Source organism: Numida meleagris, chromosome Z (genome assembly GCF_002078875.1).
Source record: "Numida meleagris isolate 19003 breed g44 Domestic line chromosome Z, NumMel1.0, whole genome shotgun sequence".
NCBI classification, from domain to species: Eukaryota; Metazoa; Chordata; class Aves; order Galliformes; family Numididae; genus Numida; species Numida meleagris.
In genome coordinates, this window is record NC_034438.1 from 11,723,061 (window position 1) to 11,744,179 (window position 21,119).

General features: G+C 36.5%; 2 protein-coding genes and 1 long non-coding RNA gene across 9 annotated transcripts in view; 1 reads left to right on the forward strand and 2 right to left on the reverse strand.

The window, feature by feature from the left end:
* CZH5orf42 (chromosome Z C5orf42 homolog) overlaps positions 1-5,862 on the reverse strand; it is a 59,753-nt gene extending 53,891 nt beyond the window's left edge. Inside the window, exons 1-8 of one of the 7 annotated variants that reach the window (XM_021379562.1) lie at positions 5,722-5,857; positions 5,463-5,603; positions 4,470-4,605; positions 4,157-4,276; positions 3,462-3,587; positions 3,084-3,310; positions 1,318-1,424; positions 444-600 (exon numbers count right to left, since the gene is read on the reverse strand). In XM_021379562.1, the coding sequence (XP_021235237.1) occupies positions 444-600; positions 1,318-1,424; positions 3,084-3,310; positions 3,462-3,587; positions 4,157-4,276; positions 4,470-4,605; positions 5,463-5,549 (960 nt within the window). In that variant the 5' untranslated portion in view covers positions 5,550-5,603; positions 5,722-5,857. Of the gene's footprint in view, positions 1-443; positions 601-1,317; positions 1,425-3,083; positions 3,311-3,461; positions 3,588-4,156; positions 4,277-4,469; positions 4,606-5,462; positions 5,604-5,690 lie in introns of all 7 variants that reach the window. The other 6 variants (XM_021379560.1, XM_021379561.1, XM_021379564.1 and 3 more) reach the window with 6 other exon arrangements.
* Positions 5,901-19,021, forward strand: LOC110389333. Its single transcript, XR_002433151.1, has 2 exons — positions 5,901-6,084; positions 18,483-19,021. It is a non-coding gene; the product is annotated as an uncharacterized LOC110389333 (long non-coding RNA).
* Positions 7,082-21,119, reverse strand: part of NUP155 (nucleoporin 155) — a 30,939-nt gene continuing 16,901 nt past the window's right edge. The window contains exons 21-35 of the mRNA XM_021379567.1: positions 20,927-21,030; positions 19,143-19,276; positions 17,584-17,775; positions 16,049-16,187; positions 14,601-14,736; positions 14,022-14,175; positions 13,638-13,742; positions 13,366-13,520; positions 12,783-12,912; positions 12,399-12,512; positions 11,799-11,919; positions 10,764-10,874; positions 9,416-9,552; positions 8,611-8,711; positions 7,082-8,104 (exon numbers count right to left, since the gene is read on the reverse strand). Of these exons, the coding sequence (XP_021235242.1) occupies positions 7,966-8,104; positions 8,611-8,711; positions 9,416-9,552; positions 10,764-10,874; positions 11,799-11,919; positions 12,399-12,512; positions 12,783-12,912; positions 13,366-13,520; positions 13,638-13,742; positions 14,022-14,175; positions 14,601-14,736; positions 16,049-16,187; positions 17,584-17,775; positions 19,143-19,276; positions 20,927-21,030 (1,972 nt within the window). The 3' untranslated portion in view covers positions 7,082-7,965. The remainder of the gene's footprint in view (positions 8,105-8,610; positions 8,712-9,415; positions 9,553-10,763; positions 10,875-11,798; positions 11,920-12,398; positions 12,513-12,782; positions 12,913-13,365; positions 13,521-13,637; positions 13,743-14,021; positions 14,176-14,600; positions 14,737-16,048; positions 16,188-17,583; positions 17,776-19,142; positions 19,277-20,926; positions 21,031-21,119) is intronic.

Sequence of the window (21,119 nt, forward strand, 5' to 3'; positions counted from 1 at the left end):
GGCTTCACATTTGACCTCTCATTTGTCAGGAGGAGTAACATTAAGAAGAGGGGCCAGAAACACCTCTACATCTTCAGCTGAGACTTGACTGAGAATTATTCAGTCTTTGCAGACACAATTGCAGAATTACAGAGGTTGGAAAGGACCTCTGGAGATCATCTAGTTCAAGCACTCTGTGCTACAGCAGGTTCCCTACAGTATGTAATGCAATAACTTACATTAATTTTTATATTATTGTAGACCTTGGAGATTAAAGACGAGAGAGGAGATGATGCGGATTTTTTAAGTGAATAACGGTATTCAATAAATTACAAGTCATGGCAGAATTTCATGCCTATGAATATGGAATCTTGAAAATCACATGTAAAATTTGTTATTAATTTCCTTTTACCAGACTTCATACAAGTGGAACTATTAAGTGAAGTACTGCCCATCATTCATACCTTTGGATCTATTTGGTTAACAGATACTGCAAGTAAGAGGCCATCTCTTGCAAATGCAGATAGCAAAGCTCCTCTTGACTTTATAGATACACACTGAGGCACTAAATTAACAAGAGAACAAGTCTGCTGTACCCAGTGGATCTGGTATGGCAAAGAACTGAATTGCAAAAAAAAAAAAAACAACAAAAACAAGAGATAATTCAGTTACGCTGTATGGAATTACTCATACACTGTATATATATATATAAATAAATACACTGTATATATATATACTGTACATACATACACAGTATATATATATACACTGTATATATAAATACATAAATACACTGTATATATATCATACACTGTATATATATATATATATAAATAAAACATGCCAGACAAAGACACATGAAACATGTACAAGAAAAAAAACACACTAATTTCCTTCTTAAACCTTAAAAATTAGAAGAATTTATACAAGTTTAAGATTTAAGTCCAAGTCAGAAATGATTTTTTTCTGATTTTTATGTCCAAATCAGAATGATTTTTATGAAACAGAAGTTTAGGCTAATGTACAGAACATGCAAATAAATACAGATCCATGCTACAGAATTCAGAGACTAGCATTCTAGCCAGGAACCTCCTCAGAAAGCATAATGACATCTAACATAGTACTACTCAAGAATATGAATATGAAAATCAACGGCATGCTATTCTAAATAGAAAACCTAAGAATATTCACAATATGACAGGAAACAATAGAGATTACGAAAACTAGCATTATGTCAATGTAAATGTGTTCATACGTAGCTTTGAAATCTCACTGTAAAATATATTTTAATACAATCTTTCTCTTATGCTAGTGAACTTCAAATAACTTTGAGTGTACCTGGCATATTTAAAGCCATTTTCATGCCAGCGAAGAATCAAAAATGTTAAAACCAAACACTCGCCAGAGTAAAAGACAAATGAGCACAAACAGCAATCACCCAGTATCTGTGAAGAAAAAAAAAAAAAAGACAAACTCTAAATCCTGGTTGCACAACATTACTTGGATTGGATTACATCATGGATTACATGATTACTACATTAGTAAGAATAGCTGGCAAGAATATACTGGGATACATGAACTTCAATCTGATCCAGTGAGGCTGTTCATACATTGTCATTAAATCTCATAAAAAATGAATGATAAAATGTATATGCAACAAAGAGCCAATCTTCACTCATTCTAGCTTCTGCGTCTCAAACTTAGCTAGGAGATGAGATGATTACACTTGAGCAGGCAACACCAACCCCCATCCCACATGTGGCCCGACTCCTGCCCCGCGCCACCCGCAGCTCTGCCCGCTGAGCAGCCCAGCCCAGCCCAGCCCCGGGTGCGCACCCACGGCTCCACAGCAGCCAAACACGCAGGGAGGGCACAGGGTAGTGCAGCTCGAATTACAGCAAAGAGTTGCATGCGTTTTGATTTATTGAATAAACACAGTTCTGTGAGCAGCAGAAAATACACAGCTGTGCTTACTGTTTTGATAAAGGAATTTGAGAACAGGCTTCAAGAACGCTGAAAAAAAATCCTCGTTTTTCAGTCAATTTGCAACTCCATTTTCAGTCAGCATAAATACATGACCTGAGAATTTTCAAATGGAGTGTATAGATTTGCAATCAGACATTCAACTCAAAAATCTGATCATGATTCTTTCGTAAGCCCCATCTTACCAGAGAAAAACATCCCACCCTTCACAATCACACCTTATTCATGTAATCGCGTTTTGGTAGCATGCGCATTGGTGATCAATTGTTTTCAAGGACGAAGTACTAGAGGAGTAAAATTTCATCAAAAATCTCTGACAGCACCTTGAGAGCTCACTAAGAATTGCAGCCACTGCCACAGAACCAGGGGTCGATGCGTTTCACAAAAACAAGGTCACATATCCCACTAGTTCTGTGTTGCTCCTTTTGTTTAAAAAAATATTAAGATTAAAATAAGTTTTGTTACTTATATACATGAACTATATAACATATTTTATGAGGGCTGCTCAAAATGTAATGCCTGCTATTTTATTACATCGGCCCATTGTGTCAGAGGCAGGTATTGGTGGTAGAGTTCAGTAGAGGCTGAACCTTCCCACCAATATCCCATTACATGTTGTTGCCATGTGACAGACGGCAGCAGAGGGGCAGCCTGACATGGAAGTGCGGGTGAAGAAGAGGTGTGGAACTGAATTCTTCCACGCAGAAAAAATGGCACACACAGACACTCACTAACACTTGTGAATGTTTATGGAGATCAATCAGTGGATGTGAGCACAGTGAGGTGGTGGGTGGTGCATTTCAGCAGTGGTGACAGCGACAGTGGGGCCCCTCCGCTGGTGCAGATTTTTAATAGCGCAGCATGTAGGCTCTTATTGACTGCTGATGAAAATGCACAGCTAATGGTGGTGACTATGCTGAAAAATAGTGCTTTGTAGCTGAGATTTTTCTCTATCAAATAGTGTTATTGCGCTCTTCATATGAGTAGCAATTTCCATGGAAATCAATAGGAGGCATTACTTTTGGAGCAACCTTGTGTATGCAGCCCAATCCAATTCCTGTTCATTCAGTGTAGCTCAGGCAAGCCAAAAGGTTGGATACCAGTGCTTGGGGTTTTTTTACCTCATTTTGTACGAAAGCAGCATGAACTCCAATTTCTTTTTCTTCAGTAGAAGGTAACGTGACTGATTCATTAGGCAAAATTTGTATCCACCGCCCAGAAGAATTTTTATAAGAGAGTGTATTCTCATTTTCTGTGCTCTCCCACAAAAAGATACATGCTGTAGGTGTAGTTAGTAGCATCTTTCTGCCATCTCCAGACACATACAAATACAATCTTGTCAAACACTCTAGAAAAAAGAATGAACACCAGAATTATTTTTGCTAGATTTAGACTTAAAAAGTAAAAAGAACAGGAAAATTACTTTCACCTCTATCACAACAAATTCAAGCTGCCACTTTAGGTACTTTTCATTTCCAACTTCATCATTAATACTAGACCTTTGGCAGCAGTAATGTCATAGCAGATGCCCATTCTTATGGATTCTGAGTTATCTTCCCCACAAGACGCAACCATTGGAGCTACTTCCTGAAGTGGTCTTTCTTGAAATACATCTTTCATGAAAACTACAAGTAAACATACAAAAGCTCTGCTTTTTTATTACCTTCAACACCTAAATGCATGTGTTCCCCAAAATTATTGATAGACTGCTTGTACAATAGTTCATTTTGTAACCTGATGTCAGTGAGATTATTCAGGAAATCATACTTAGACGATATGCAACTTAGTACTAAATTTGCAAATACATGCCTTTGTAGTATTCTCTCCAGTTAGTGTTTATTAGAAAACCCAACCTAGAAAATAGACCTAAAATGATGCATATAGCAGGTAAATCAGATGTACGTCTTCTCCAACATACTTACAACCTAATTAAGGAATGTTTTTCTACAGTTGATAACTAACCATTAAAAACAAAATATATACTGCATTTGATTAGTTTTTATTTCCTTTGCATTTACAAATCTGCATCATTTAAGTAACCAAAAGGACACTTTTCAAAGCTTAGCTAGCAAACAAGTAATAGAAACGCAAAACAGTATTAGAATATAGCTTTTAACTTGTGCAAGAACAGTTTATAACAAAGAGCCTTTTGCCTCTACTTCATTTTTCAAAAGACAAACTGAAAAACATTTACCTTGTGCTGCTGCAGCTACATTCCTAGACTCTTCAATTGCTGGTATTATTTTTATGCAGTCCTTGTCTTTATTCCAAAGAAATAGTTCTCCTGTTATAAGTAAACCTGCCAGCCAAGCGCCTGTGTTCATCAGGGGAAAGATATTTCGAAGCGCATTAATATGAAGTACTTAAAATTACTTCCCTTCCATTGTAGCCACAGTTCTAAAGCTGAAAGTTAACTGGAATATATTTCAGGTATTGTACCTTTCTAAGATGTTAAAACTAAGCATAGAGTAACATGAGTTTATAGTACATGAAATAGTATACTTAACCATTTATTGATGTTGTTAAGACAACTACATTTTTTAACAATGATTGCAGCTGAGGAATTTTCTTCTTTGTCTTCCCTGATGCAAGATTAATTTCATTTATATGTTTATCATCAAGAAGAAAAACAGCCTCTTTTTCCTGTTAAAAGAAAAGAGCATTTCAGAATAACTTCTACTAAGCCTGCAAAACATTAAAGAAAGACATAAAAGAGTTAGAAAAAAATGAAGAGATTAAAAAAAGAAAATATATTACAGCTGCAATTATGGTATTAACTTCATTCTTTGACACGTTTGCTTTACAATATAATGCAATGATCCTTATTGCTTCCTTCCAACTTGGGAGATACTATGATTCAAGGATCATATGTAGCATCAGGCTACACTGATGATGCATGTGGTTGACAGATTTTAAGTTATTAAACAGAACAATCATTACTAAAAGGTTCTTTGAAGTATCTCAACTAAACCACATGCCAACAAATGCAAGAATAGACGCTCATTCCCTCATCTTGCCATGTTTAAAGTCAGATTTTTGCCACTGCTTTCAATCTGAGTGGGCCCTCAACAGTTTACCTAATTAAACTGAAATCAAACATTACCAAAAGATAAAATCGAGTCTCATTTTAACAAAAAAGGTTTAATAAGGCATCTTTCAACAGATGCAGCCAGGAATGGGAAAATGCTTTTGTTCACAATTTTCAACGATGCACTGTAAAAAAAGCGATATGAGAAACCAGAACCGTCAAACAACAGACTCAAGTATGAGGGACATATTTTGAAAAGACGCTCCATAGTTTATATGAGCAGTTTTGAAATAATCCAGCCTCAAGACAAGCCTGAAATAAGTTTTTATTTTCTACAGCTCCTAAGTGCAACGCTTCCAAATTAACCCCTTTTTTACCCTCCTCCCTGTAAGCAGAAATGCTAAATGTTATACAATGAAAATATATCTATTCTTTAAAGAATGTTATTTCAATTAAACTTGTTTACACTTACCTGTCCAATCCAGGTGATGCGAGTCCATGGTTTTCTTCGTTTGATAGACGTAGATACGAGAACATCTAGCTTAACTTCCATTCCCATAAAAACTCTAGGTAACCATTATATAGAAAACCAAATAATGCCTTTTTCACATACCTAAAGAGAAGGTGAATAAAGTTTTTATTCTTTTCAGAGAACAGGACAGACTGTGGCAGCTTTCTGCTAAAACCAAACAGAACTGACCCTTTCCGAACTAACCCCTGCTTTCACTCACACAGTTCACTGGCAGAACGTAGGCTCAGCCATACAGGTTACACACTTCGTTCCAGAAAGAGCAGAAAGAAAGGAGCGCAGATCACCAACACAAAAGGCCGCCAACGGCCGCCGGGCCAACGAGCGGGGCGGGCACAGCGCAGTGCGCAGGCGCCGCCCCTCTCCACCGCGGCCACCTCCTCCGTGACGGGAGATCCCGTCATCGCGAGAGCATCGCTCCGTTCCGCCGCACCTCCTCTCTCCTCGCATCCTCGCGTTTCGTAGCAGAGTGCTCTCTGTGAAAATGAGGCGGCCCAGGGAGGTGCTGGAGGCTCCGTCTATGGAGGTGTTGCAGAAAAGGGGGATGGTGGCACTGAGGGACATGGTGAGTGGGCACGGCGGGATGGGCTGACAGCTGCACTAATGACCTTAGTGGTCTTTCCAACTTTAACGATCCTATGATACTGAAGGTACGTGCAAAAAAAAAAAATATATCAAAGATGACACTTGATACACTTTGAAATGCCTCTAGCAACACAGCATGCTAGAGGCATTTGTATTCTCTAAACTGGAAAAAAGCCACTGATTTGTGTCAGTTCCCAACCCTTTGGCCATTTGCCCAGATCCGAAAACAGCTATCTATAATAGAGTACAGAACACGGTTCAACACAACCTGCTGTTGTGCAAACATGACGACGTACCAAGAAAAGTTAAACAGATCAGGCAGGACTTGTATGAACAAAACTGCAGCTAGACCAGGGTAAGTATACAAGGGATCCTTGGTGTGAAACACAGCTACCTGGAAAAAGTATTTTGTATCAGCTGAAGAATCTACCTTATAGAGAAAAATATATACATATATATTTTTCCCAGAAAAGTAGTTCCTCTATTTAAATACTTTGTGAATGAATTTCAACACTGACCAAAAAGCCAATATTAAGATTTCATCTTTATTTTGGTCTAAAAGAGGTAAAAAAAAAAAAAAAAACCAAACCCAACAGCTCAGAATTATTCCAATTTACATAACACTTTACAGGGTGTCGAATCTAGTCGAAACCCACCAGAGTGGACCAGGCAGTTTTTAGGGACGTTTAACAGCTACACTTGCAACAAAACTCTAGGTTACAGTAACAACTGGTAGTAAAGGTCATAAATAGTTAACTTGCATGTGAATAAATGTCCTATCTCACAACTTTTTTTTTTTCTATTTTTTGAACAACTGTGGTATGTATATCAACAACTCATTCTGCTGGAAAAAAAAAAAAAGTACCTACTCTGCATGCATATACAAATATATTTGCTTCTCCCTTAGCTCTGATTTACATCAAAAAAGTTACTCGCATTAGAAAGTTACTTGAAAAAAAGACCACATAAACTGGTAATTTACTGTGCACAGTATAGTTTATGTTACCAGATACGAATACAACGCGTGGCAACAAAACAGGGACAAAACGTAAGTTTACTTGTGACATTTTAAAGGTTAGGAAGCATGTAGGCAGGATAAGGCACAAATGTTCCTCATTTTAAGGAAAATATACAATTTGGTGCCTGTGTGCACGTACTGGAAGTATGCATTTCTTGACTTTTTTTTGAAACAGACAAAACATGTTTATTAAAGTGGAATAGGGAAAATAACGTGATGGGCTTTTAATACTAGTCTTTCACTTGCAGTGTGAATTAGGTTGCTAATTTCTGTGCTTTTATGCCAAACATACTATTTACAGTGGAAGCGATAATAATGCAACAATTAGCATCTTTGTTACTGAAAGACTTCCCAGTAAAGAGCAGCTACTAATGTTGTCCTTGACCTGACCATGTTTACAACCTGACTCCACCAGCACATGCATTTATCCTATTTTTGCCTTTTTCAGTTGTCATTTCTTGCTTTAGTGCTTGTAAAAGAGCTGTAAAGTAGATGGCAACTCTTACTTTTCTCCATTACCTTACGTTAAAGAAAAAACAAAATATTTTCCAAATTCTCAAGGGAAAAAAAATCCAATGTAGTTTATTTCAATAGTATAAAAATGAGCTTTTCTGTAATTAAAAAATGTGGTAGTAGCAAAAGAAACTATTTTCCACATTCACATTCTACAATTTGTAGATACATTTAGATTAACAAGCAGACCACATAATTAATAATTGGCAGGAGATGCAACTCTCATAAATTCAATGAGCATTTGTTCTTCCAGAGATTCAGTGCAGACACCTGAAATTTCATTTCACAGTACATTTTATCTGTGTAAGCAATTTTTATTCTATTAGTCAATCAGTGAAGCCGTTCTAACTTAGCCTGTAGTGATTTAAAATTCCCAATGGTAGTCTGCACTGTTAGCGTTGGGCTCATAGACTGAAGTTCAACCAGGTAACAGCTGACAGCATCCAAGCAAACGTTTGTGAATCGCCGCCTGTAAAGAAAACATAGAACTCAACAGAATAGTTTCTGAATGTAAGAATTCATCTGAAATGGAAGGAAGAGCAGCTTGGGAGGATTTATATCCATGTTTAGTCTTTTCCAGGACACAAAACCAGCCTTTCTTCATGAAACATTACACTGTTTAATTCAAGAAAAAAAAAGACGTTTCTCACTTTTCCCCACTATTTCCAGATTCCCTAGAATTTGTCTGCATTGCTCCTTAAAGTATGTTGCCAAAAATTTTACAAAATAATCCTGTCACTTTCTCCTGAATCTGCACTGAGAACATTATTTTTAGAGTCAGTTTCATAGGGAAGACCCTACAAGTTCCTACTAGCTGATAAAAATTAGGAGTCTCGGTAATTACTACCTGAAAACAAACACTAAATTCACCCAGAAGAAAAGACGAAAAGCTTTGGGAATAGCTGAAGTGCACTGCTTTAGGATATTTTATATATTTGATTGTATACTTAATTATGATATAGCTGCTCTTTTTACCTCATGAGTACTCTGCTTGGATCTCGTACATATCCTGACAATAATACATGAATACACTCCAAAAGATGCAAGGGCTTTTTCATTCTATTCCAATATGGGTCCTAAAAGAGATTGCAAATGAATATTAATGAAAAAGAAAAAAAAAACAGATCAACAGATGCATACTAATGGTTAGCTTTGATACTCATTCACTGTAACAAAAATAGAAGTGAGACTTTTATCTTAACCACTATTTAATCTGTATATTGAGGACTATTTTGAAATCCGAGTACTAAAACTTACACAAATTTAATTCAGTTTTCCATTACCTAGGATTCTGAAAAGTTACAGATTTTAGAAAGCTTTGCATTCCTTATATTAAGGGACCTGCATGAAAAGAAACCATTCAATGTTTTAATTCAGAAAACTTGTTCTAAAAAGCAAAATTTTTAAATACAAATCCTTATTAATTATGCCCATTGCACTGATTATATTGATGACATAGCAAATTTTAGTCATGAATAGGAAAGAAATGAAATTAATACATTCAAAATTTGGCATTCCTTCTGCAGCATAACAACTCTAATCCTACTTAATTCTAAATCAGCTTTAGGTGAACTAAGAAATGAACAAAATCTAAACAATTTTCGTATACTTTAGAGCTGAAGTGTATAAAATAGATGAAAAGCAGCACTAGGAGTCTTTGAGTGAAAAACAGGTAACAAAAGCTTATAATCACATCTAACATTATTTTATGTTTCCCACCAGAGTAAGACTTTGATAATAGCTGAATTATTTATTTTGCATGTGTGGCTATCTTCCTTACCCGTGCTTTAAACAACTGGTCATATACTTCAAGCAGCCTTGGCAATGGCACACCAATTTCTTGCATGGTGTATGTTACGAAACCTACATCCCAGTTCAATGCGCAGACTTGTTGCTCTAGGAATTGCACTAAAAAATCTGGAGGAAGAAATAAAATGGGATACTTAGATTCCAGCTGTTAATGGCAGTCTAGCAAAAAGGTCATTTAAAAGTTAGTAGCTCCAAGTCTGATTTTCTGCCTTTTGCACCCTTGACCTGTGGATTATATGCAGCAATTTCCTCCAATCTGTGCAAGGAAAAGGATATGCAACACCTATCTACCTCCAAAGATGGTTTTAAGCTATCAGCAATGTATGAGAGGGATTATTCAGACTGAACACCTTATTACAATTCTGATACTGAACTATGTTGTTAAGAGAAGTTCATCAACTTTTGTTTCAGCACAAAACACATTACCTTTTCATTTGCTAGAATAGCCAGCTCTATATGCAACACTGTGATGTCTTTATCATGTTTAAGAATCAGTAATAATAGCTTGATATTGTAAAAGAACTATAGTAAGATAGTTTCCCAATTTTTATATAATATGACATAGTCTGAATGTCTGAGCATCTCAAAAGCAGAAAGAATGTCCAAAAGATTCACTGATCTTCTTCTGTTTTTGAATTTGCCTCTGCAGACAGCAGCAGATGCTTCAACAGACAGCAGATAAATGTGGTGGCCTAAAATCTTATTACATGCATAAGTACACATTTTTACTTGGTACTTTGGTACAAACTTAATTACTCTGTGATTTACACAGCCATCCAAATGTAACTTACTGCCCTCTAAGCTTCACTTATTTCCAATTCATCGTAAAAACCTGTAAAGTCTGCTTAAATCCCTAAATAAATTTAGGAATAACTACAACTGTAAAACTCACAATGGTTTTGCAAACACACAATTATACTGTATTTACAAGATAAGAGGCATTCTCATCTAACTTCCCTCTTCTCAGTCCCTCGAAGTTACTATAATAATGAACTAGTTATAACAATGCTTTTGCTTCTAATTTCTTGGATAAAAAGGAAAGGCACCACCTAACTACCACCAAGATCAGCTCCATTACTACTGCTGGTTGAAGTAATGTGTTGCTCCACCAAGTACAGTGAAAAATTTCAAAAGAAAATATGGCAATAAAGCATTATAAACTCTGGAAGAAATAAAATTATCAACATTCTTTCCTTTGATAAGATTAAAAAAAAGACAGAAATTTCTTAAGTTAGAGCCTTCTTAAAAAGGCCAGAAAAATCTGAAGACCCATTTAAGTAGTACATATATTTATTCACTATGCAGGCTAAACCACTTGCCTAAAGGAAAGTAACGAGGTGTGCCAGCATATATCTTTCCAAGCAATGCCATCTTTAGACTAAGTGCTTGCATTCTGTCAGCAGGGCTCAGAGATACACTGTCACTCAACTCTGGAAGAAAAAAAAAAAAATCAATTAATGAGATGTTAAAAAAAAAGTTCCACATCATACATAACTATACTGAGAAATTCACTTCAGCTCCTCAAAAAAATTTTATGCTACGTATATCAATGCAAAATCAACAGACTTAAGTGAAAGGATGCACGCATATAGTTTCAATCCCTCTTTGAAGTTCCATGCAATTCTACTTAAAAAAAGCAACAAAAAAACCCAAATCAACAAACAAAAATCCACACAACACCCAAAACCCAAAACTACATAGCTTTTCCTTCAAATCACTGCCAATGTTGTTTACCCAGTGGCAACCTTGGTATAGAACCCAAGAAAAAAAAAAAAAAAGAGGAAAGAGTAAATTATGCACTCGTGGTAAAGACTGAGACAGATTACCATGCCTGAGTGGCCAGGCTTGCCAAGCTGTGCCCAGTACTGTGCTCCTCTATACATGGATGAAAAAACCACTGCTACCACTGTTGTCAGTGTTATAAAAGCAAAGAACTCCCTTAAAATTCTTCAGTTTTTGCCAGGACATTAACATTTTTATTAGAATTTCCTCATAATGAAACCTTCAGAAAAAAATTCACAATTATGCTGAATTCGATATACAATGGGAACTGAGAAAATGTTAAGATGAAACAACATTTTAAATCTTATCTGGAATAGAAAATTCAAGCCACTAATCCAGTATGCTTCAACATATATGTAGAAATTCTGTGCTTTCCTGTCCTTTATGCACTCAAACCAAAGGTATAGACTTTAATGAATTATGCCTATCAAATATGTTACAGAATATTCCAGAAAAGATGTACCTAACCTGCACAACTTATCAGTAGTGGTACTTAAACAGTCTTAAAAGCTTTAATTGTACTGTTTTCCTATAATTCTAGCTTGAATCAGTCGTGGTCCATTAAGACCTACCTTTCTCAATGATTTCTTGCCAGAGAGTTTGCACTAAGATAGGATCAGAATGACCTGCACAATGTATTATTGCAAGCTTACACTCTGAGAGCTTGAAGGGGTCAGCAAATTCTCCATAAAGCTGAAAAAAAAATAAAAGGAGATACCAGGTTTGATATTTCAAGTTGAGTAAAGAGAAAACCTGGAAATTTTTAAAATCAATTTTTCTTTATTTTATATGGTAGACATATGGTCAAAGTTTACTCTAAGTAACTGTTGCCAAATACTAAATTAAAATGATTTATTTAATACAACTAGTTTAACTTCTTAAATATAATCTCTATTTTTACATGAAGATATAATTAATGATAATTTTCTAATGTGATGCTTCGATAATTCAAGAACTCTATAAAGCTTAAAGAAGAAAAAACACATGGAAGAAATTAAAGTACAGAGGACTGAAGGAAGAGTCTAGGCTAACATAGGCATTCTGAGACCACGTATGCTAAACTGTCTATCTCTCAGATTTTCTGTTCAGCATTAGATCACTCTTTGTACTGCATTCTCCCTACTCCCCAGATGTGATAAACTGACATCTAACACAGAGAAATTTCTAACTACCTTCGTTATATCCATCAGCTCAGCATCAAGCTGGGAGATTGCATCTTGCACTGAAGAATGATGGGAATACTGCCGTTGTAATGTTTCTTGTATTTGAAGCTGGATCCTTGCAACCTTGTGTAGAAACAATTTCAATACTGGATTAACTTAATTAAATCTGAAGTAAACACCCAGTATTAACTTTACCTTATTTAAGTGTAGAAGTGCTGTTGTCTTACTCCTCAGATCATCAACTGCTTAATTTAATCACAGTGGGTACAGAGAAATAGTTTTGTAGTACAGAAAATAGTTTTGGCAGATTTGGTAAAAAGAAAAAAATGCCATGTGCTAATGAGACCAAGTGCAATAATACAAAGAAAGTGTAGCTTAAATAATTTGTCTTACATCCATTTTCTCTTCTAGTTCATGTAGGAATTCTCCATCTGCAGCTATGGAGGATATGGCAGTGGAACTTTTGGCACTCAAAATAGCACGTGCAATATATTCAAGGCGCTGCTGAAGAGAAATTTCCGTGCTGCAAAACAGTGCAAAATGAGCACCTAATGAAATTATCAATGAGTTAATCATACTCTAACTAAGCCCTGGAAGTTAGCTAGCATTCTTTCCTGATTTTACTGAGTCATGCAAAAAATTATACCTGAACCATTTAACACTTTCTTTATGGTGGCAGTTACTACGTTCTACTCAATCAGCTGCTCTACCCTCATACTATCATATTATAAAATTCTGCATCAGAAATGACTACTTCACACATCGTACTTAAAACAGGAAATATACTGTAAATTAACATATGATAAATATATTAAACATTTTTTTCAAAAATGTCATGGATCAAAAGCTGATTATTCCATTAATTTAGATTTTTTAAAAACAGCAAATGACTAGAAAAAGCATTGCACTTGGCTTTAATTTTCTTTTATTTTTTCAACTACATCAGTATGTTCAATAAATCCCACATAACCCATACCTATGTAGGTCAGCTAATTTAGCCAAGACTCTGGCTGCATTACTAAAATTTCTGTTCTTTTCAAAGTATCTCCACAGTAAATCCATATAACGGACTTTGTTTTGGTCAATCTTGGTCATCCTCACGAGGTAAGGTTCCAAAAAGGGGGCAGTCACCTGAAAAGGTTATAAAGACAATAATTATGTTGCTTCTCTTTTAAAGCATTGCGATTATTCCAACGAACTTGTCTAGTTCAGTGGCACCATCCAACAAATTCACTGAACACAGATCACCTGTAGCAGCTTGTCAGCCAAGTCAACTTGTATCAACCAGTTGTAAAGCGCAATACTGAAGAGTTCATCTGTTGAACGTTGAGCTAGTTTTAGCATTTGTTCAAACTAAGGAGAAAAAAAAATACACAATCTGTTATTCCAGAAGACATTATATTGCATCAAATACTGAATATGAAATGACAACATATAATTTCCCATGTTACTTACATATCTTTAGTTTTATTAACACTGAGATAAGCCAGTACATGACAAATCTTGACATTTAACTGTTTTGCTAAAATATTCCAAAAATTGGTATTTTTTTAATAGATAATAAATTGTTCAACACTTCAAATCACACTATTTTCTGGTGTGCAGTCATGATTTATTTTTCCAATTCCTTACATGGTGTCCTGCTTCTTCATTGCTTAGCATGTTGGGGTCAGATGACAGCACTGGAGGACCTGGCTTTTTGGGTACACTGGGAGACTGGGGAGCAGCTTTACTTTGATTCACTAACTCTTGAAGGGTGTCAGTGATACACTTGTAGCTGTTTAATCTGTAAATAAAGCAAAAGAAAATTAAAGCTGCACAATTTTAACTACCTATGAAATGCTCTTCTAAATTTTGTTACTGCATGCCTTTGTAGACATTGTTACTAAAATTAAAAAAAAAAGTCAGATATTATCAGGTACTTCACACCATCTAGTTTGGTCTCAAGTCATCTTTCTAACAAATACTTCTGTAATGACCAGATCACAATGTTTTCTGTAAGTATCAGTTTACCCTCTGCTTCAAACTAAGATGGTGCCATATTAATGATAATCTAGGAAAATAAGCTGGGCAAAACCATCTATATTGTGTATCTTCTTTTAAAATGCTTTCTTGTCATTACCCTCAATGCCTTCTCCAAAGGGGCTACTTTTCTAGCCACTTGAAATCAAGACCCCTACAAAATGCTAAGAAGCTATCCTGAAAACTTGCCTCTCTTGAAAAGCTTGAAGTCCAACAGCATCCTCCTCAGGTTCTCCATTTTTATAGAAATGAAGGCCAAGACCTTGGGGATCTTTCTTCTCAGCAGCAGTAAGAGACAGTTCTACCACTCCCTCATAGAAACGCACTATAATTAAAAAAATTAAACAAAAAAAATACCCAGAAATTACTGTATTAAATCTATGACAAATAATTGACATAAAATACTACCCCTTGTTATCATAAAATATCTCTGAACATAAATGATCAGAAATATTCACTCTGATCTGTATCACAGAATCACAGAATTGTAGTGGTTGGAAGGGACCTCTAGAGATCATCGAGTCCAACCCCCCCTGCAGAGCAGGCTCCCTACAGCAGGTTGCACGGGTAGGTGTCCAGGTGGGTCTTGAATATCTCTAGAGAAGGAGACTCCACAACCTCCCTGGGCAGCCTGTTCCAGAGCTCCATCATGCTCACTGTGATGAAAGTCCTTTGCACATTGGTGCAAACTTCCTATGCTCAAGTTTATGGCCATTTCCCCTTGTCCTGTCCCCACAGGCTACTGAAAAGAGGTTGGCCACATCCTTTTGACTTCCATACTTAAGATATTTAAGATAATAAGATCCCCACTCAGTCTTCCTTTCTCAAGGCTGAACAGACCCAGGTCACCCAGCCTTTCCTCATAGGGGAGATGCTCCAGGCCCTTTTTCATATTTGTGGCCCTCCGCTGGACTTTCCCCAGGAGATACCTGTCTTTTTTGTACTGGGGAGCCCAGAACTGGACACAGTACTCCAGGTGAGGCCTGACCAGGGCAGAGTAGAGGGGGAGGATCACCTCCCTTGACCTGCTGACCACGCTCCTTTTAATGTACCCCAGGAACCCACTGGCCTTCGTGGCCACCAGAGCACTCTGCTGGCTATCTTAGAAAGGTTTATGTCCGTACTTAACCTATGGGATTACACGCAAGCCTGTAGTTACATATTTATAGAGCAGAGGCTGAAATTTTGACTCTTAAAGAGTTTTATCTACATTTAAATACTGTACTAGCTTCGGCTACACAAAATAGGATTCAGATCCATCTTTCAAACAGAATGTTTGGTTTAAAACCTCATTGCAAAAATACCATAATTTACCCTCTGCTTACAGCCAGCCAAAAAATTTTGCTAAAAACATTATTACCACACGTATGGAACAAACGCAAACTGCACTGTGAAGTAAGTGGATGGGAATAGTATTATACAGAAGTGTTCCTTTTTCATTTGCAGGTAAAACCTAGAATGGCTTTAAAAATAACAGGTCAAGAGACACTGATTATGAAAGTTATTAGGAAGTAATTTATGACAAAACATCATTGTAAGATTAGTTGGAAGTTAGAAAACAAAATAAAAAAAGAACATGGTGTAAAATGATACAACAGAAACTGGTTAGCAAAAAAAGATCAGTGATTGCCTCTTACCTTGCCTATATTGTGCACAAACATTAGCAAGGTCTACTTGATTGCTGATCTTTTGGTATTCTTTCAGTGACTCTCTTAGCATCTTCTCTTTTTCCAGTTTGTTTTGAGCTTGTCGAGATCGCTGAAGCAATTCATTTGCCTACATACAAATGAGGGAAAAATGAAAACTATTCACATACCTGAGTTAGTGAGTTACTACAACAAGATTCAAAGCTGAATCAATAGAAAACACTCAAAACTCTCAAAAACACTTCCTCTTGTCAGTACATAATAGCAAGTTTCCATCATAAAGACTGTACAACTGCATTAGAGACAAGGACTTTATAGTCTGGATACTTGCGAAGACAAGATTTAACCAACTGTTTCCCCTCTGTTCTCCCCTCAGCAGTTACTTTTGCTGAATTTATTTGAAGAGCTTCAAATAACAGAGTTATTAAAGATAATTATTCTTCTACAAATTCCACAGAACTAGCTAAAAGACTATGCTGAAGAAAGGCTGGAATAAGATATATATTACCAACAACAGAAAGACTTACGTATCACACTGGAGCTAGAGGCCCTACGAACCCTACAAATAACTGCAAGAACTTCAGACTGGAATTCACACCATTTTCAGCATCAATCAAGAAGACAAATACATAGATGACCTGCCTTCATTAGCTCTTATGCTCTTGATATCACTTGAGCACAGCTATTCACAGGTTACCCAAGTTATCTTACCTGAATCATAGGATCATGGAATGGTTTGGCTTGGAAGAGATCTTAAAGATCATCTGCTTCCAGCCCCTGTGCCATGGGGGATAATAATTTCTTCCTAATGTCTAATCTAAACCTAGCCTTTTTTTAGTTTAAGACCATTATACCTTGTCCTATTCATATAATCTCTGATTAAGTCTCTAGCCATCTTTCTTGAAGGCCCTGTTTAAGTACTGGAAGGCTGCTCTAAAATCTTCCCAGAGCTTTCTCTTCTCCAGGCTGCACAATCCCACCTGTTAGCCTGTTTTCATAGGAGAGGGTTTCCAACCTTCTGGTAATCTTCATGGCTCTCCTCTGGACTCACTCCAACAGGTTCATATCCTTCTTATGTTGGGGGCCTCAGAGCAGAACACACTACTGCTGGTGAGGTCTCATGAGACGCAGAATCACCCCCATTGACCTGCTAGCCATACTTTTTTTGACGTGACCCAGGATGCAATTGGCTTTCTGGGCTGCAACTGTGTGTTACCAGCTCCTGTCAAGGCATTCATCCACCAAATCTCCACAGGTCTAGTCTCTATCCACTCATTGATCATCCCAGCCCATATTTGTACTTGGGATTTCCTTAACCCAGGTGCAGGACCTTGCACACAGCCTTGCTGAGGTTTGCACAGGCTCACATTTGGACAGAATCCCTTCCCTCCAGTGTGTCAACCTTCACACTCAGCTTAGAGTCACTGGCAAACTTGCTGAAGACACACTTGATTCTATTGTGCACTTGTGCTCTAATATACTCTAATGTTGTGTTTTGGTGCTAAAAAACCTCTAAGTGGACTTACCTTGGAACAGACAGCATCATCAGTACTATAGAGAAGAGGACAGATGTCTTGCAAATGGGCACTGATGCCATCAACAGCAGCATTATCTCTGATATAACAGTTTATAAGAGAAGCAATGAGTGCTCCAGTCAACTCTTTGTCTCTAATTACCAAATCTTTGAAAGCAGTCATCTTTAGATGTTCTTGAAGTTCCTGAAGAGAGACAGCATTTCATTATTTCACCAATACTTTTGGTGAAATTTGGTGAATAATTTTATGTTGTTTGGAATGCAAAAATGTTACAGCAAAGTAAACTATTTCCAGTTAAATAAACATATAGAAAACTCTAGTGACTGAAGTGCATAGCAGGGAAATGCATTATTTTAAACAAAGCATATATAGCAAAATGGAAAGTATTAGAGAAAGCTCTACCAATGAAGACGCTAGATTCTTGGATGAAAAAGGACAGTGATAACTCTGTATGACTTCCTGTAGTCTACACAATGTGTCATATCTATTTCAGTTCTTTGTGAGAAAGGTGTTAACAACTCTCCTACTTCACAGGGCACTGTCAGAACACTATAAAACAAGTATGTCACAGTTTTTAGTAACAGGAATCATCTGAGTATGTTCATGGATGAATGTGGTAACAGATGTAGAACCAATAGTTCTGTAAGTTTCCTTTCTTGCAAAAAAAGAAAGGCTGAAAAAACCTAGGTTTGTTCAGCCAGGAGGACAGAAGTCTTATGTTGAGTGGAGGACAATCTTACTAATATTTATAAATAATTGGTGGGAGTGTGTCAAGGCAACAGAACTAGACTTTTGTCAGTGGTGCTTAGCAACAGAACAAGATTCAATGCCAAAGGCTCAAAACACAACAAATTACACCTAAACTTTTTTTCCCCTTTTTTTTCTTTAAGGATGATTGAACACTGGAACAGATTGCCCAGAGAGATTGTGGAGTTTCCATCCTTGCAGATATCCAAAATCTGATCAGACATGGTCCTGGACAACCTGCTCTAGAGAGACCTTGCTTAGAGCAGGAGAAGGCAGATGATCTCCAGAGGTTTCTTCCACCTTCAGCTGTTCTGTGATACATTCTAGACCTCTGCTTATGCAAAAGTGCAGTCTGAAGCCTCTACAACACTACTGCTCTCCACTATTAAGTCTACTAACAGTAATGCAAAGAGTTAATTCCTCTAGGCTAGATAACATTATTCTACTTCTTTCAGTACACATCTTCCAAAATGTGTTAAAAGAGAAAACATTATTTATAAAACTATAAATTTATAACAATATTATAAAAGAGTAATTATTAAGTCTCAATGTAAGTACAACTAAATCTACTGTTACTGATGCTTCCAGTTTGCTAAAATAAGGTGCTAAGATCAGAATTGTATGGTTGTCCCCTAAAAATAAACACTAGCAACCTGAATAAACATCTATATGCAATTTAAAATTCGTATTCTGCCTCTTAATGAGTTAAAGCAATGCACTTTTGGAAATATCTAAGCAGCAACAAGAAATAATTCAAGCATATTAAATATGAACAAATTAAAATCAGATGATTCAGGTCGTACCTTCTGAAGCTCACCTACAACAACACTGAATTGGTGCTCACAAAGCAACTTCCATAAAGCCAATGCCTGACAGGTTTTGCGGACCAGCTGCTGGATGCCTTGAAGTGAAGTCTTCTCAGTTAACTGTGCCTCAGCTGAAAAAGCAAAGAGATTGTCAGTAAATAACCATGCCATACATATTTTGAGTCAGTATGTTGATTTTTTGAGGTTTTAGAATAACAATCTCCTTAAATTTCCAACTTTTTATTCTTTGTTCTGTATTCTCTTGATTATGGCTGTCCATCTCTTCAGAGGAAAGTGCCCTGATGAAATTTCCCTCCTAAAAAATACTATCTTTAAACATTTATTTCAAACTATGCAATGCAGGAGGTGTTTTTTTTCCTGAAAAAGTATGGTTTCGTGTGAGTGGATTTCCAAAATCAGTCTCAAGTTCTATCTTGATTTTTCACAAATATTATTTTAAATGTATTATCTTGGATATGAAATAAATAAAAACAAATACACCCATATTCTCTTCCTGTTTGATTGCCTGTATTTGCTTTTAGAACAATTATAGTTAAATCTTCAGTCAACACTGTACACTGTCTTTAAAGCAAAGGTTTCAAAGAAACAGCTACATCGAAAACAAGAAACATTTGAATCCTGTAAGATGTATTATATTTAAAGAGTATAGTGGGCATACTTGTTACTGGTGTGGACTACAATTGCAACACTTCATGTCTTTTTTTTTTTTTTGAGAGCTTACATTTCAGACATGAAGCAGAAGCAATTATACTATATCATCTAGCAATTCAAAATTATGTATCAACTTTGGAATGTATAAAAATGAAAATAAAATGATTAAATGTCTACCAAACTCTTTTTGCTGTTGTTTTTTTCTTTTAACTTTACATTTACAGTATTTGAAGTGCAAAAAAGCAGCAGAAGTGAAAAACGAGAATCATACTCACATGGACCACATCTATGCTTAACTTTGCATACAAGTCTGCAACACTCCTTAGCTTGCCTGCAAGTACTGAGCAAAAGCTACACTGCAGGACTTGAATTCAAAGAGTCCTGTGACAGGACTGATTCTACTAAACAAAGTTTTGTGGATGTTTCAGTGATTGGAACTTCGGAAACTTGCATCAGAGTGCTTTCCTTAACAGTACAACATACTTACTTGTCTCACACATGAATTGGTTAACAAGTGAAAATATAAATGGGTATGCCACTACTAAGTATTGTAATGAAGAGATGAAACAATCTCATGAAACATGGAGAACGTTAGAATAAAAAAAAAGACAAGGGAGTGTAAAAAGGAACATTAGTTTTCTATTTCAAGATTATCTGAATGTATAAAATAGGAGAAAGAGGACGTGTCTATACAGATTGTGACTTCACCGTTCGTGTGAAAGAGAGAAGTGCTTTTGAGTTCAACCACTTAAACCTTAGCTTATTAAACTGAGACATACAGTTACTGTTTTGCAGTGGCTCAGAACCACTAGAAATTTATATGCAGAAATCTGGATTCTCTTCACACAGAGATGACTTTTATTAACTGCTTTCACCAGTTGCAATTTTAAAACTTTCAGCATCAAAGTGAAAGGTAACACCAGAACTGAAGAGACAGCAACTTCTTGCCATAGTTAGTTTAGATTGGAGTTTTCACCAATCTTGGTGGCACTGGTTCTGATGGAACTCTATGACATTGTATGAAAGAAAAATCCCTCCCTCCAGGCAGGGAGTACTTCAAGATCCAGGTGCACTATTCCGATACTTTCCATTCAAAAGTAATTGCATACCATGATATTTCCGCTGCAGTTCTTGTTGCACTTGCTGAGAACTTCCACCATCAGGCCTCATGAAACCCAGGAGCCTCTGCTGCAGATTAGCTGGCGTACTGAAACTGCAATTCCAAAATAAAAGGAAATATTAGTATTATTACAAATACAGAGTATTTTAAAGATGAAATCTAACATCTTGTCATTAGCAACC